Source organism: Lynx canadensis, chromosome D1 (genome assembly GCF_007474595.2).
Source record: "Lynx canadensis isolate LIC74 chromosome D1, mLynCan4.pri.v2, whole genome shotgun sequence".
Lineage (NCBI taxonomy): Eukaryota > Metazoa > Chordata > Mammalia > Carnivora > Felidae > Lynx > Lynx canadensis.
In genome coordinates, this window is record NC_044312.2 from 76,131,781 (window position 1) to 76,150,085 (window position 18,305).

General features: G+C 35.6%; 1 protein-coding gene across 1 annotated transcript in view; it reads left to right on the forward strand.

Annotated features, from left to right (window-relative positions):
• The window catches only part of PRMT3 (protein arginine methyltransferase 3), a 143,740-nt gene that overhangs the window by 5,619 nt on the left and 119,816 nt on the right, over nucleotides 1-18,305 (forward strand). The window contains 3 exon segments of the mRNA XM_030331855.1: nucleotides 6,716-6,875; nucleotides 8,637-8,781; nucleotides 12,666-12,731. Of these exon segments, the coding sequence (XP_030187715.1) occupies nucleotides 6,716-6,875; nucleotides 8,637-8,781; nucleotides 12,666-12,731 (371 nt within the window).

Consider the following 18,305-nt stretch of genomic DNA (forward strand, 5'->3'; position numbering starts at 1 on the left):
ACCATTCCTTATTGAACAGGGATCTTATGAAAATTCTGTTGGCTTCTTACAGATACTTGAATGTTCTAACTTACCAGGGTTAATGATTTATGTTTTTTCCCCTTGTTTATATTTGCTTCTATGTTTCTTGTGTCAGTAAGGTGAGGGAGAGGGTTTGCTCTTTTCAGACCAGTAAGACCAATCTAAACAGATATGTACCTTCACATATAGTAATTTAACAGTGTGTATTTGAGCACTTCTCTGAATAGTGAGAACTGTGGAAAACTACTCATTTCCTTGAGTAGTACCATCATTTGGTTGTGTGGTGGTACAGTGCAGTATTAAGGACCTTAATGTAGGATTCAGGAACTATGTGACCCTGGACAGAGCTTTCTGTTTTTAAGTCTTCATGTATAAAATGAAGAACCCAGACCAGATTTCTGATATTCTTTCTAGTTCAAAATTTGTTGAGTCCCAGGTTGATTCTTTCCTGTTTTTACAAACTCTCTTTAATCTTATTTCTCCCCAGAGTGACCAAAGTGATCTCCTTAATAAATGACAAGTGCCCACTAAGTGTTCTTCATGACTTCCTAAATTCAAAGTCATTCACTGAGCACTCACAGGATGAAAGTAGTATGTTAAATGTAGTAGAAACATGAATAAGGGAATCCTTCCCATAGGGAGTCTGCAATCTTAATAAGAGTGCTTTGTTTTAAATGTCTGTCATGTATTATAGTATAAGGTCAAATATGGTAAGTTTCATGAGAAGTAGAAAAGGTAGTACAGTTCAGAAGAGGAAGAAATTATTCAGATCAACAAATATTGAGTGTTGTATGCTGGTCACTGTGGGTAAAGATCAGTATTGAATCTAACTCTCCAATGGTATATAAAGTTAATTTCTTTCAGCCTTAACTTGTAAAAAAGGTGATAATGAGCCCTACCTTATAAAATTGTTGCAAAGATAATGTGTATTAGCACAGTACCTGTCAGAGGGCAAGTGCTTAATAAAGGAGAATTTATTGTTATTAGTAAGTAACTAAGGCCTCCAGGAGTTTGGATGAAGTCATGACTGTGATCTGGAACACTTAAAGAGACCTAGTTAAAAAAGGAGAATTTGAACCAGGCATGCCCTTGAGTGCACTGCCTGTGTTCTCTGTCTGTGCTCCTAGCCATTGGTGGAGCGGGATGGAAGAGAAGGTCGTGATTCTTCTGGCTCCAAGCTTGATGACTGACTATTGCACTTCTACTGCCTTTCAGTAAATATTTATTGAGCATCTGTTAAGTATTAGGCTTTGAGGATGTAAAGATGCTAAATGAATAAAGATGACTAAGAAAATAAGCAATGAAAGGATAAGGGAGGAACAGTAACTTTACAAGGGATAAACCTGGCAAACACTACCATAGCCAGATAATCACATCAGCGATAAACCATGCTGATAGTGTGAGCTCTTTATATGATGTCATGAGAATGGTACTTTCCCTCTGGTCTTTCTCCCCAAAACTGATCACCTCAGTCTGACCATGAAAAACCATCAGACACACAAAGTAAGTGTCATTGTCCAAACTACCTGACCAGTACTCCTCAAAACTGTCAAGGTGATCAAAAACAAGGAATGTCTGAGAAACTGTCATTGCTGAAGACAGGCTTAAGGAGACCTGACAATTGAATATACTGAAGTATCCTGGGTAGGATCTTGGACAGAAAGGGGACATTAAGGAAAAACTAATGAAATACGAGTAAATAAAATGAGTTATTTTTTTAAGTACTGTGTAATATTTGAAACATACTCTACAAAGGGTTAATATTCTTTTATATAAAGAACTCTTTTTTTTTTTTTTTTTTTTTTTTAAATTTTTTTTTTTCAACGTTTATTTATTTTTGGGACAGAGAGAGACAGAGCATGAACGGGGGAGGGGCAGAGAGAGAGGGAGACACAGAATCGGAAACAGGCTCCAGGCTCCGAGCCATCAGCCCAGAGCCTGACGCGGGGCTCGAACTCACGGACCGCGAGATCGTGACCTGGCTGAAGTCGGACGCTTAACCGACTGCGCCACCCAGGCGCCCCTATAAAGAACTCTTAACCACTGAGAGACAAAGATCTCTTGATAGAACAATGGGGAAAATTACATGATTAGACAGTTCACCCAGAAAGGTTCAAAAATTGCCCAACAGTGAGATACCATTTCTCACCTATCAGACTGGTAAATATTTTTAAAGTATGACAACATTTCTGTTGTCAGCGTTGTGGAGATACAGGCAGTCATACATTGCCAGTAGAATGCGCGTTTGGCAACACCTCACCAAACTGCATATGTACTTACTTTTTAATACAGCAGTTTCTCTGATAATAATCTGTCTTGAAGGTATACCTCCAACAGCCTGAAAAGACATATACACAAGATTATTCAATACAGCATGATAATTTCCAAATATTGGCAACAACTTAAATCCCCGTACATAGGAGAGTGATAGAGTAGGCTATGGTGTGTCCACACTATGGAGTAGTATACATCTATTAAAAACCACGGAGGTCTCTGAACTGATAGAGTGATATCCAAGACATACCGTGAAACAAGAAAAGGCAGAGCTCAAAGGAGTATCTATGGTATGGTACTCTGTTCATGTAAGAAAGAAAGGGATTTGAGAAAGTACATGTGTCTGTTCGTTTGTTGAAAGAAATACAGGAAGGATAAACTAGAAACTAGAGAGAGTAGTTACTTACGGGACTCAGTGGGACAGGGATGGGAAGAAAGGCATAATGGGGTTGAGGTTACAGGGATAATGAGGGAGTGACACTTCTCTGAGGGTACCTTTTTGTATAGCTCCAACTCTAAGAACTGTGGGAATATTTCTCCTAGCCTTCATGTAAAACAACAACAACAACAACAACAACAAAGCATTCTGGATGTGTGTGTGAGGATACTGGGGGTGCAAAATGGAATACAAACACTAACAAATGAACTTAACTATATTACAGAGGAATAATGTAATAGCTGAAGTGGGTAGGGAAGAAAAGAACTGTGTGAGTAACTGAAATCTTGACTGGATATTGTGCTGAGGCTATAGGTAAAAAGAACTACATAAATGCTGTAATCTAAGTAAAGGTGTTTCTCGCAGAATATGGATTAGCAATTCTGGCACTACTTTCTGTATGTAACAGCATGGACAAGTAAGTAAATATATTACGGATAATAAGAGCTAGGTTTTCACTGTTAGAGAAGGAGGTTTCAAATAAGGAAATAGGGAAGGATAAAATGAGTCCTATGGTGATAGATTGGAATCAGAAGTATCAGTATAAATTCCACACTTTTTAATATATATTCAGATAAATACAAAAATATAGATGTGTGTGCATGTGCGGGTTAGTCTAGACACATGTATTTCCTAGCTCTGTTGAAAGAGCCTAGAAAAACCCCAGTAGCAATGAGCACACTTACTGCCCAGATTTTAACACCATTATCCAGTAAAAGGAACCAAGGCTCTTTAGAGAAGTGAGTGATTCCTTGGATGGGGCAGGATGATACAGGATGAGTCTGGGAAAGCTTGTGCCACAAATTAAGGACATACTTAAAAAGAAAAGGTGGTGGCGGGGCGCCTGGGTGGCTCAGTCGGTTAAGCGGCCGACTTTGGCGCAGGTCATGATCTCACGGTCCGTGAGTTCGAGCCCCACGTCGGGCTCTGTGCTGACAGCTCAGAGCCTGGAGCCTGTTTCAGATTCTGTGTCTCCCTCTCGCTGACCCTCCCCTGTTCGTGCTCTGTCTCTCTCTGTCTCAAAAATAAATAGTTAAAAAAAAATTAAAAAAAAAAAAGGAAAAGGTGGGTGAGGAGGGGACTTAACAAAAGAATACCGGAGCCAACCTGAAGGAATCCTAATGGTCAAAGCTGGAGTAATTTGAGCAACACAGAAAGTGATACTATTGGGTTTTAATCCACAGGATAGAATAAATATCCATAAATCCATAATGATGTAGTCAATCAAATAAATGGAGAAGGAACAGCTTGATCTTAGAGTAAAATTTTCATTAATAAATGTGGAAGAGAAGAGAGAAATAGAAAATCACTGTTAGGCAAACACCACAGTAATAATTTGCAGAAAAGATCCACCAATGGATGCTAAGATTAGTGGGCAGAAATTTAAGGTGAAACAGGTTCAGAGTATCTCCCTCAAGAAATTTAAGTACAAAGGAGATGTTAACTTTTCTAGCAGACACTACCACAACCAAGTGATCAAGGTTAACATCATCATTAATGAGTCATACTGACACCAAGAAACCCCTTGGTAAAATGCACTCAGAACACAACATCATTTTTCTGCTGTTCTTGCCAAGAATGTGTAACTTTATTCCACTAATGAAAAAACATCAGACAAACCCAGGTTGACGGACAAACTACAAAATTAGTGATTGGTACTCTACAAAAAGCGTCTGATATAGTTCTTGGGTGCAGGATTCTAAAAATAATTCGTTCAAGGTGCTGATTATTTTAGTTCTGACTTTTGTATATTTTTGGATTTTTCTAATCTAATTCATCAGTTGTTGATAGAGGTGTATTTACATTTCTGTGATTGAAGAATTGTCTGTTTTTTCCTTTTAATTCTATCAGTTTTTGCTTTTGTGAGGTTAATACTCATTTATAATTGTTATGTCATCTTGACAAATTGACCATCCTTTGTGGTAGTTCTCAGCTGCCAAAATGAACCTCCTAAGACAGAATGTAGGTGATTTGAACCTCCTAAGACAGAATGTAGATGTGGAAATTCATCTTCCTGAATATGGCTTAAGACTTTGAATTAGACTGTTTTGATAAATTGTAGTTATGGATCTTAATGTTTACTGAATCCTTCCTCCTTTTCAACATTTAAGCTTTAGTATATGGTTGTCTATGTATTATTAGTGTTGAAAGTTTTTACTTTGCCTTTCATTGCAGCAAAAAGCAAAACAGAAACTTGCTAAAACAAAGAAATCAATTCCTTTAATCAGTTCTAATCTGTAACTTAAACTAACAGCTTGGCTGGCAAACTGTGTAGAAGTTTTTTTTGGTTGTTTTTTTTTTTAATGTTTATTTTTGAGAGACAGAGACAGAAAGACAGAACACAGGGGGGGAGGGGGCAGAGAGAGACACACACACACACAGAATCCAAAGCAGCTCCAGGCTCTGAGCTGTCAGCACAGAGCCCGATGAGGAGCTTGAACCCATGAGCCGTGAGATCATGACCTGAGCTGAAGTCAGGCACTTAACCGTCTGAGCCACCCAGGCGCCCCTTGAAGAAGTTTGAAAATGAGATACACAGTGAAAGTTGTAGTACGAAGTAGAAAATATGGTGCTGTCCTTAAATAGTTTGGACATACTTTGTTGCTCTCGTTAATTTTTGGTGAATTAAATAGTGAACGAATCTATAGTTTTTTAAAACAAATGACTCAGTATTCTGCCAGATGGATTAGAGTTTAGTGGTATACTGCTGTACTGTTTTTATAAGAAGTTGAACTTAGGCTCTAGTGTCTAAGTTATAATATCCTAATGTACTTGTTTCCCTTTTTTTTTTTTTTAATCTTTATTTTTTGAGAGAGAGAGAGAATCCCAGGCAGGCTCCACGCTTAGCATGGAGCCCAACACAGGGCTCTTTCTTACGACTGTGAGATCATGATCTGAGCTGAAATCAAAAGTCGGATGCTTAACCGGCTGAGCCACCCGGGCACCCCTCTCGTGTATTTGTTAAGCTTGGTTATTTTGTCCCAACTCTAAAGAAGTGTCACCGCTAACAGCTGGCGATAAGAAAAAAAAGCCCTATTTCTCGCAGTGCTATACTGAAGAGAAGATGTATCTTCATTGCTTTTATTGCTTTATGTTGATCTGAAAGTTAATTGGACTGGTAAATAGACATGGGATTTTATAACACTCACTAGCTCCATGTGTTAACCTCTTTTTGCAGAGTTATTAGTTCTACAGTGGAAGTTAATAATTATACATAGTGAAATTAAATTTAAACCAAGAATTTTTAATAATGTTAGGAATCAGGATATTCAATATCAGCAATAAGACCTCAGTGTATAGATTGCACTACCCCTTACGCAGGATGAAAAACTTACCTGAGTATATAGAATTCTTTATGTGCATACTGTCCTTAGTGAATGTGTAAATGTAATACCTGTTATTCTATAGATAAAGACTCAGAGTCTGAGAAGGAACCATGTGTAGTGGCAAGAACGTGAGCTAGGAGGGCAGGCATGGGTGGGAATCTTAGTTTTTTTATGAAACGTTCAAATGACTTTGGGCTAGTCACTTAATTTCTCTGAAATTTATTTTCCCATGCCCTAAAATAGAAATATTTATATCCTAGGTTTGTTTTGAGGAGAAATGAAATGTAGTATGTGTACTTGAAAGAAATATGGTGATAAGTACATATTAGAGCTGTTTCCTTCCACTTTTTTGTTTCTTCTTGGGTTTGGTTCAGTATAATTAATGCCTTTTTGTTTCTTTCTGGGTTTGGTTCAGTATAATTAACACTTTTATATGTGGTTAACTTAGCTACCTAATGAAAAACTTTAATAGCATGCTCTTTAAATTTAAATGGAAACAGCTTCGGTATTAAATATTTATTTAATTAAAAGTACTTTTACAAGTTTTTCTCAGCTGGCTGCATAACAGGCCCTCAGAATATATTTATTCTGAGTTAACATGTTGTATTTGCTTCATTGTTAGAAGATAGCTTAATAATAACGTCCATTCCTTCCTTAGACGTAGAAGATCTTTATGAACCGGTGTCACTCCCATTCTCATACCCCAATGGACTCAGTGAAAATACATCTGTTGTTGAAAAATTGAAACATATGGAAGCCAGAGCACTGTCTGCTGAAGCTGCATTAGCTAGAGCACGTGAGGATCTGCAAAGAATGAAGTAATTTATCAGTCTTAACAGAAAATTTGTTATTTAGATTCGAAAGTAATACGACTTATATAATAAAGTGGAATATGGTAAAACATTTTGTATATTGGAAAGCACAATGTAGGTATCTAACTTTAAATTTATTTTAAATTAATTTTAATGATATGCAACATTTTAATATGTTATAGGTATAGTTGATTAACATAAAATTCTGTGGTTTTACCTGTTCTCACATACTTCTTTATAATTACTTTTGTACTAATGGTAATTTTTCTGGGAGTGTTACCCTCTTGAGAGTTTTTGTTCTTTGAATTACTCTATATCTAATAGATTTCTCCATTTTACTTTTTCTCTCCTAGGCTTTTAAAGGGAAGTGATTAATATTTTTTAGGTTTGGGGAAAATACAGTGTTGAAATTTTTGTTTTTAAAGAATCAAAGTATAATTAGGTAGTATTTAATTAGAAAACCACCGGGAGCCTAGGTGGCTCAGGTTATGATCTCATGGTTCTTGAGTTTGAGCCCCGCATCGGGCTCTGTGCTGACAGCTCAAAACCTGGAGTCTGCTTCGGATTCTGTGTCTCCCTCTGTCTCTCTGCCCTTCGTCCCCTGCTCATGCTCTGTCTCTCTCTCTCTTTCTCAAAAATAAGTAAATATTAAAAATAATTAAAAAAAAAAAGAAAGAAAGAAACCAGATACATAGGATGATTTTCTTCAGTGGGTAAATTAGCTTTCTGCTGGCAATACACAGAATTTAATGTGCATATGAATCACCTGGGAATTCATTAAACTGTAGGTTCTGAGTCAGAGATCTGAAACAGGGCCTGAGATTCTGCATTCCTACCAAGTATAGTGTTAGCTATTGGATTTGTAAGTTGGTTGCCATTCCCTCAGTACCCATTTGATGGTTTGCTAGAATGTTCAATAGGGAAGATAGTATAGGTGATTGTGGTTCTCTTTCCCTGTTTTTGAGATTATATGCTGGGTAATCCAGTAACCAACAACAACTCTCCCCCATTATATACATATAGGTTCTTTTTTTTTATGTTTGTTTATTTTTGAGAGAGAGTGAGAGAGCCCATGCATACTTGTGAGTGGGGGGGGGGGTGGCAGAGAGAGAGGGAGACAGAGAATTTCAAGCAGGCTTCGTGCTAGCAGTGCAGAGCTCGATGTGGGGGCTCGAACTCAGGAACCGTGAGATTATGACCTGAGCTGAAATCAAGAGTCAGATGCTCAACTGACTGGGCCACCCAGGCGCCACATTATAGATTCTTAATGTATTGTGATCAGAGGGAGAACTGAGTTTTAGAGCTGGAGTGCATGGTGGTGGTGTATGTAAATAATTCTCCATTTGGGTCAACTTTCTGCCCTTACTACCTTCCCATGACATACATAATATGGTTTTAAAGAATATTAATAGTGTTGAAATAAACCACATTGATGCAGCTGCTACAAAAAGATTTTAGAACAATAGAAATAATAAAGTTGAATAAAGACAATGTGCTTTTGTTCAGTTGAAAGATACAAACAGCTCTAATCTGCAGTTGGCAGTGTATTTGTGGTTTGCGGAAGGAATGTTTACAACCGGGTTTGCATATGCCATTGCTTGAGATCCAGCAGGGGGAGCTTTCAGTTGCTTAAGATAGAATGGAGTTAGAAGGCTCATCACACTGCACGCCCCACTCCCTCCCCATTCCTCTCCCTCAACCTCTAGCCTTTCCTTTTTTCACGGTCCAATAAACCTGTCTCAAGGGTCTATTTCAAATTGATTACAGACAATTTGCTCAGGATTTTGTGATGAACGCAGATGTCAGAACCTGCTCGTCATCTACTACTGCCATTGCAGACCTCCAGGAAGATGAGGATGGTGTTTATTTCAGCTCATACGGGCATTATGGGATACATGAAGAAATGCTAAAGGTTAGAGAAGAGCACAAAAGTACCAAGTCCATACTAAAGGAAAAATAGAATAAAACAAGTTCTTAATACATATGCTATAGGAGAACTGGTCATTTTTTGTTTTGTTTTTTTTGAACTGCTTGTTAAATCTCTTTGGTGCTTAATAGTACATCTTGGGTTCAAAAGGCTACAGGAGCATCACAGTCACTGTAAATTCTATTGAAGATCATTATTAATCTTTTTTTTTTTTTTTTTTTTTGAAGATCATTATTAATCTTTATTAGGAAATCTTTTGCTTGAAATAGAACATCGGAAAAAAACAACTGCTGCTGATTTTTGTCTTCTCAGGAGCAACTGTTAAATAGGAACAAATAAGTTATATATTTGCCTTTTAATGTACAAAGGGAATGATTAATTTTAGTATGTTATATGGTAATATTGACCTCAGTTTGAGCAAATAATTCTTTGGTACAAAGTTAAGAAATAATTCTCACAGTTGTCACGGCATAACTTTTTTACATTTGAAATCAATTTCCTAAATTGATCAAATCAGGTTTTTAAATTTGGTTGGTTTTAATTTTTATAATGATAAAACCCATGTAAAATATAAGTAGATTTCTAGCTGTACCTGGCAATTATGCATTGTATCATGTATTATAGATTGTAAAACAGTAAGGTGTAATTTTTTAATGCATTGAAACTAAAAGTATTTATAGTAAAACAAACATAGGAATGTAAAAAATTTATTGAAAATGTTAGATGTTCATCTCTGTGCATTTTTGGAGGCCACTACCTTTTCTTAAAACCAGCCAGCAAAAAATTCATTCGTAAATCCTTCCACACAAGATTGTTTTATTTTATGGAAGCCCTAAGACCATGTTCCCCTGACAGCTATGCATTTAAAATAACCAGGGATATTTAATAACATGTATGTATTTATTGAGTCAGATTTGCAAGATCCCAGAGTGGAGGTCTGCTGATTATATAGTAATTGTAACTACTTGGGGTCTTTTAAAGTAGTGTCATGTCATTTCTTTACCAATGACATGTCACGGTTGTACTTCTTGTTGTCACTTGAGTTATGGCATAGCATTACAAATAACAGTTATCTTATAAGCGATGTTATTTTAAGTCCAGAGTGAGTTTGTTTAAAAAAAATTGATTTGCTCTGTTTCCTTTGTTAAAATTAATTTTACCACATCTAGAATTTTTCTTTTTAAGGAATTCACTTAAGCCCATGTTTGTCATTTTAAATCACCCCATGAATTTAAATGCCATGAACCTTTAATGGCTTTGGTATGGAAATTGTGTTGGATTTTCTGACAGATAAGATTACTGAGACTTCAAGTAGGTAGTACATAAAAGTGTCCTAGGTACAGTCATCAGGGAAGTCCAGTTTGAGTACTTACTTCCAAATGTCTGTTGTGGACATTTGTAGCTGTATGTCCGTAACTAGAGGATTTTTTATATTTTGCTAAGCTATGTGCTGTGGATGAGTAGGAAATGTTCTGTGTATCGAGTAATATTTTGTTTCTTATCAAAACATTTTTTAGCACACATAATCTATTTAATGTTGTGCTACTAGATCTCACTTGATCTTTTTAAAGAACTTACAATGGAGAAACACGTATACAACTTATCTTAATGCTCAGAGCTGGCCTTGCTTTTATAGGAATAGTATTTCAATTTTTGGTTGCTTAGCCTCAGATAGTTCAATGACACTGTTTTGGCATATGCTGTGATTATAATTATAAAGAAAGGTACTTTGTGATCTTACTTTCTGGAGTTCAGATGAAGATAATGGTTTTTAATTCCAGAGATACAGTCAGTGGAGGGATGGATTACATGAACTTACAAAATCCTTCACCACTTTATCTTTCTGAAGTCATTATTGACTAATGTTGTAAGTCTGAGATGCATCACTCTCTTTTTTTCCAAGAAAAATACTGTTCATCCTGGTGAACGTTTATCACAGATCATAGTACCATTAAATAACTTTTCTTTACCGCATTCTTCTCATGGTGTCTGCAGCTGACTTGTGCAGTCCCTCCCCCTTCATCAGCCTATCCATTTGAAACACACTGCTGTTTATATGTACATGAAATTTATGCTATATAACTCTTCTGTAGTCTCATTTTTAATATTTTTTTTATATTTGTAGGAATAATTCCATGGGACTTGACTAGTCTTAAAAGATTGTTTTGCTTCTTAGTAATTCTATTTTTCTTGTGTGTTTCTTAGTTTTAATAGGTTGGTGAAAACGGTAATTTTTAAAATTTCTATTAATTGCCTTATTCTGTATTGAAGTGTTAGTCTTTTCTGAGAATACATTCTTAGAAGTGGTTAGGAGTGCTAGTCTTTTATTTCTTGCATTTTCATGTTCACTGGATTTTTTTTTCAGTTATTAAATTGAAGCTCTGCTATGTCCAAGGCACCGTGTTTGGTATACTTTGAATTTTATTGCAGCAGGGTGAGCATGTGAACGAAAGCACATGAATCTGTAGGATGAGCCTGGCATGGAGGAGACGAAGGACTGCAGTTGCGGGAGCAGTGGTGCACGGATTTAGGACAGGAGTTGGGGTGCGAGTGATGAAGTTGGAGTAGTGGTGAGGCAGTGTGATTGGCGAGAGCTGATGGGCTGATGTTCACGCAGCAGAAAATCACCGCTTGTAGTGTATGGAGAGTATAAAAATGACCCAAAAATGTATGGAATGGTGTATTTTTTTTAAAGAGACTTTTCATTATTTAACATGTGTGAGTTTATTTAAACATTAGATTCTCTCAGTAATTCTTAAAATAACTTCAGGGAAAGGTTTAATAAACCTGATTTAAAATTTTTGTTTGTGAAGCAATTAGAATTCCAACAGAAAACACAGAATTTTAATTGTGCACCTCCCCATTTTTATATCCTGTAATTAAGTAAAAACTACATGGCTTTTAATCTGAGAACTTCTTTATATTTTTTTAATAAAAAATTTCCCGGTATTGGCTTAAAAATGTTTTTTGAAGTATATGTATTGCCGAAATTTTGATATTGTAGCACTTGGTGTAACATTTCTTTTTACCTGGTGTGAAACCCCAAACTGGAATTGCTGACCTCTTTTTATTGTGCTCATTTTATTTACTTGGCAGCAGAGCCCCTTCCTGCTTAATTCGCTGTCTTTGTAGGTCTCAACTGAAGTAATTTAAAAGGGAATCTGCTCTTTTCATGAGTGAAACTAAATGTTCACATTCGATGCCTGTCTTAGGTACAGGTCATGTGAGACTTCAGAGTGGAGAAGGCTCATAAATGTGGGCTGCAGGGCTCCAATGATTTATCTTCAGGATTACAGGCTTTTAAGCATCGTTTCCTACAACAGACATTTCTATAAACAAAACAGGATTATAAATCAGATAGGTGCTGATCGGTAGACTTTCTTAGAATAACCATACTCAGTGTAAATTCATTTTTTGTATGTATCTGTAAGTTTTACATTTATCTGTTTTCGATATTTTTCTCCCATGTTTTGATACAGCATTTTAACATTTAACATAGCAGTATCCCTCTACTACAAGGAGTCAGCCTCTATTGAAAGGAGCAAGACATTATGTTCATCTTCTATTAGCTTTAATTATTAGTTGAAGTCTTATAATGACAATGCATGTCAAGACAAAAAATGTGTACATCTTTTAAGAACTTCGATCCTGTTTGACTTTTAGTGATTTTCTGAAACATGTTCTTTGGGTGTTGTTGGTATTTCTGTTTTTTTATTGTTTTCTTTTAGGACAAAAAAATTAAGCTTGGCTTTCCAAGCAAAAAATAACTATGGAAATTAGCAATTTGTGATAAAATAACAAATAGCTTCCTAAAACGTTTTATATTTTTAGTCTATCCTGTAAACAGAATGTTTTTCTCTCCCCTCTAGGACAAAGTGCGAACAGAAAGTTACCGAGATTTTATATACCAAAATCCACATATCTTCAAAGACAAGGTGAGTAGCACAGGTTACAGAATTGTAGCCACATTTCATGTGGATCTTGGGTAGTAGAAGTCCCCTCTTGGGTCATCGTTGTGATAGCAGTTGATTCAGCGCACTCTGGCTTTATTTCATGGAAGACTTACGATGCTGCTCTGTGGTGCAGGATACTGATAGCAGGCATGCTCATTGGTGCTATCATTCAGTATACTGATTTTTTAAATTGAAATTCATTAATTACAGTGATGTGGTTTTAAACTTTGCTTATCCAGATTCTGTTGCTGAAACCATATTTTTTATTTACTATGATGCCTATGAATTTCCAATGTATCAGATAAGCCCCATACCAAAGTGTACTTTTAATGATTACTCTAGTTTGTGTCAATTAGTTAAAAAATAATAATTTTAGGAAGTTATTATTAATAAGTAGGGGCAAATATTGTAAGGTAGGACTTACGTGCTTTCTTTTCAGATCTCATTTACTCCTTTATGAGACACGTTATATCTTACCATTAGTCTTAATACTCTTTCAGGTTATGTCAAAGATGAAATTTCACACAGTGTGTGTGTGTCTGTTTGAAATTTGTGTCATTTATTTTTCCTCCCTGTGAATTGTGTTCATTTTTTCTTCTTCACTTCACCTCCTCCTTCCCTCCCTTTCTACGATGGCATGTTGACCTAAAAGTTCAGGTTTTCTGTTCTTCCTTATTGGAAATTAGTCCACTAATTTAGTCAGATATCATCTCTGCCACATGTATATCTTTGGGAATTTCCTCCACTCTCTCCACATCAAGAACATGTATATTGATAACATATCAGCTTTTCATAATTCCTTCTTCACTTTCACTTTATTTAGAAGGTACTTCTCCAAGCTCTTTCATAAGCTTCACATGATATTGCAGCAATGACTAACAGTTTTTATATTTTGAAAAATTTCTTTCCTTGATTCTTATATTCTTTGGAATATAATATGGATAGGCTTTTCATTTTCCATATCTATTTCCCAAGAGCAGTGTTTCACTTATGACTTAGCTGAGTTAACTGAAATTGTTTTTTTGTTTTTTAATTTTAATGTTTATTTTGGAGATAGAGCATGAGCTGGGGAGGGGAAGAGAGAGAGGGAAACACAGAATCTGAAGCAGGCTTCAGGCTCTGAGCTGTCAGCACAGACAGCTGTCAGCACAGCCCCTGACATGGGGCTCAAACCCACAAACTGCGAGATCATGACCTGAGCAGAAGTTGGAGGCTTAACCGACTGAGCTACCCAGGTGCCCGACAGCTGAAATTTATATGGTACTCTGCTCTCTTGGCCAACAAAGCATTACCTAACATGAGAGGTTTCTGATGGTATGTGTTTCTTTGTATTTGCTGATCCCCTCTGTAGATAAATAGGTGATTTCATTTTTAAAATCTTAGTTTTTATCAGTTCTTTGTATTTAGCTTTTTTGTATGCTTTTTATATGTTATTACAACAGAGACTAAGAATTTTTTTATAGTTGGCTCTTACATTTATACCCAAGTGCTGGAACAATTTATCTTACATGTCTAAAAACCCACTTTGTTTCCAGCGAAACAAATATATTACCATTAAAATTTTCACTTTATATTTATAGTTAGATTATGTCCAGATTTTTATTTTATTTTTTCATTAATATGTTGTGGAGAAATTAAGCATGTACTGGTCTGGGCATTATTAATCCTGCCTGGCTTCTCAGGAACCAGATATATAATAATTTTAGACAAGCAGTGGATCTCTTTAGGCCTCATCTGTAAAATGAAATCATTTTAACCCCTCTGGTTCAAAACTTTTATGATTTTTTTTAATTGTAAAATCATGGTCTTTGAGCCATCTTTTCTTAATACTTTTTGATATGAATACAATATGAATTCATTAAGTAAAATTAAGTTGAAGTTTCTTTTTCAGTATGCTTCTGAATAGACTTTTGTCCTATAATATGTAAGAATATACTGAAAAGGCACAAATTTTTTTTTTAATTTTTTTTTAATGTTTATTTTTGAGAGAGAGAGAGCGCACGAGCATGAGTGGGGGAGGGGCAGAGAGAGAGGGAGACACAGAATCTGAAGACGGCTCCAGGTTATGAGCTGTCAGCACAGAGCCTGACACGGGACTCAAACTCACAGACCGCAAGATCACGACCTGAGCCAAAGTTGGACGCTTAATCGACTGAGCCACCCAGGCACCCCGAGAAAGCACAAATATTTGTAATCAGAAGATTAATCATTGAGAAATTAAATAATTCTGAATATTTCTGTGTATATAGAATACATCTTACTAGATTTATCAATTTATATACATAGTTACTTTCTGCTTCTAGTTTTTTATTTGCAACAGTATTGTAGAAATGTTAGGTATAGGGGGTGTCTGGGTGGCTCAGTCAGTTAAGCATCTGACAGTTGATCTTGGCTCAGGTCATGATCTCATGGTTTGTGATTTCAAGCCCTGAGCCCTGCGTCGGGCTCTGTGCTGACAGTGCAGACTCTGCTTGGTATTCTCTATTCTGGCTGCTCCTCCCCTGCTGTCTCATGCTGTCTCCATAAAAATAAATGAAAAATCTTAAAAAAAAAAAAAAAGAAAGAAATGTTTTGGGTATATTTTATACATTTTCAGACAAAATACATGCCTGTGGAAAATAATAATGTTTCAGTTATTTTGTGTTTTACTTCTCTTACTGAAGACATTAACTCTGCCAAAGTCAGGAAACAGCTAATAAATAAGTTGGGAGCACTTTTCCTTAGCACTTTGTCTAAAATGCTTTCATGTAAGTTATCTATGTGTTGTTAGTTTTGCTTGGCACTTACGGCCTCTCAAACATGTATTATAATGTAAAATATTATACCTATCAATTTTTAATTCCCTAAAACACTTTCAGGGTTTAATCTTCTGTAATTATTAATATTAAATAATCTAGAGCTTTCATATTTTTAGATGATGTGGGTGGGATACTGTATTATGCTATGGCTACAGAATTAGAAAATATACTACCATATATTTAAATAGCACTTGATAATTTATAGATTGCTTTCAAACATGTTGTCTCATTATTAGTATACAATAACTTATAACTGGGCAGGGCAAATATTTATCTTCTTTTGCACATGCAGGTATTTGAGGTTAGTAGGTTAATTGACTTGCCCTAACACAGGCAACTAAAACAAAAACAACTTACTCCTTGTTGAGTGCCTTTAACCCTGTGCCACTACACTTAAAACACCATTATGTTAGAATGAGTAATTAGGGTGAGATGCATTATTTATGCTTTAATTCACATATCTTTTATATATAGGTTATATGATTTCTGTGTGCCATGATAGAAAATTATTTAATTCTTTTTAAAAATTTATGAAATGACTTGTTTTCCTGAGTTTTATTATCATTGTTTTTATTTGCTTTTATTCCTCATCAGGTAGTCAAACTTCATACACTAGCTTCTATATTATATTATGTAGTGCATAGTAGAGATTTATTTTTCAAAAAAGTACTAATATTTAAAACTGTTTCTTCTGCCTTTCCTTCTCTTCTTCCTCCATCCCTCGCTTCCTGCTTCCTTTCCTTGGTTTCTTTTTTTTTTTAAGTTTATTTATTTTGAGAGAGAAAGTGTGTGTGAGCCACATGAGCAGGGGAGGAGCAGAGAGAGGGGGATGGAGAGAAAATCCCAAGCAGGCTTTGCACTGTCAGTGCAGAGCCCGACTGCGGGGCTCGATCCAGCCAACCGTGAAATTGTGATCCACCGGAGCCAAAATCAAGAGTTGGAAGCTCAACCGACTGAGCCACCCAGGCACTGCCCCTCCTTCATTTCTTTCTGAATATGGTTTCGATTCACAAAGCTCCTGTGGAGGCCATATGGTTTCTCAGATTTAATTTAACTTTGGGTGGCATTTAACCGTGTTATCACCCACTCATAATTAATTTCTATTTGCAGTACATTGAAGAAATTCACAGTTAGGTGCCTTCTCTATGCTTTTGGTTATTATCCACAGTTAAATAGATTCACTTTTTTTCTTTTTTCTTTCTTTCTTCCTTCCTTTTTTTTTTTTTTTTTTAGAAGAAGTGACTCAAATTACTTCATTATTTTATAAAATAATGCTGGTTTATCATTTCTACCTTCCTTTGATTCTGTTAAGTTTTAGTTTCTTACCTAATAACCTAATTTTGAGCTAGATGTAACATATCATTAATGTATAATTAAAAGTATATTTTAAATATATGCTTTAGAAGCAGATTGACCTTTGTTTGCATGCCAGCTTTACAAATTACCAGCTATCTTATCTGGGACCTATTACCTTCTCTCTCTAAAGCTCTCTCACTTTCTTCATGTGCAAGATGAGGACTGAATAAGACTTTTATATATATGCATATGTATATAAATTATATATATGTGTGTGTATGTATATATGTACATGTTACAAAAGAACACATACTCTAATTGAAGTATATGACATATATTCTTCTCTATTAGCTTTCTTACTCAGCAACTTTTCTTAGAGATGATTCCTTATCATTCTTTTAATGGCTCATTTGTCCAATGTAAGAATGTCTGTAAGTTTTAATTTTTAATATTAGAAACAATGCATATAAAAATATAAAATATTTAAAATGTTTTAAATACATGTGAGAGTCCAGTAATAAGATAAAATCCTAACAGTGGACGTCCTGGGTCAAAAAAGTAATTTATTGAGTGCATGGGTGGTTCAGTCAATTAAGCATCTGACTCTTCATTTTGGCTCAGTCATGATCTCACAGTCCTGAGGTTGAGCCCTGTGTCAGGCTCAGTGTGCAGTGGGGCCTGCTTGGGATTTTCTCTCTTCTTCTCTCTCTCTGCCCCTCCCCCACTTGTGTGGTCTCTCTCTCAAAATAAATAAATAAATTACTTTTTAAAAAAAGGTAATTTATACCTTGGATGGAGTTAGTGCTGCCAGCTTGTCTTTCCATAAACAGTATGTGAGTGCTGATATTCCCAGTCACCTTTGCCAAATATTATAGTATCAAATATCTAAATTCCACACTGACCATTTAGTTTTAATTTTTTAATTTTGCAGATATCTTATTTCAGTGAAAGTTTCTGGAAACTTATCACTTACGATTGTGTTGTATATATTTTTCCATTTTTATTTTAGCCATATAATATTTCAAAATAATGTACCATAACCATACTCTAAGCATACATACTATCTATTACAATATTTTCTTGCTGATATGGTTAACACATTTTATTGGTAACATAAAATGTTTTCTTTTTGTTTGCAATGATACATAGTTTCTGTCTTAAAATTCTTAACTTTTTTTGTATGTAAAAGTACTTACCTTAAAATATGTTGACTCTCTCAGGCCACATGTGCAGGAAACAAATTGTCCCTATGAAAGCATCTGGGCCTTGTCCTTCTTGGAGGGGCACAGGATAGGAGACACAGTGGTAGCCTTTCAACAACTTTATTTCTTCAATAGAAATCAGGCTGTTTAATAGATTTTCTCTCTTCTGGAGTCAGTTCTGTAAATTATATTTTCAAGACATAATGGATTGAAGGACTCCACTTACAGTAGTAAACAATATAGAAGATAAAATGCATAGG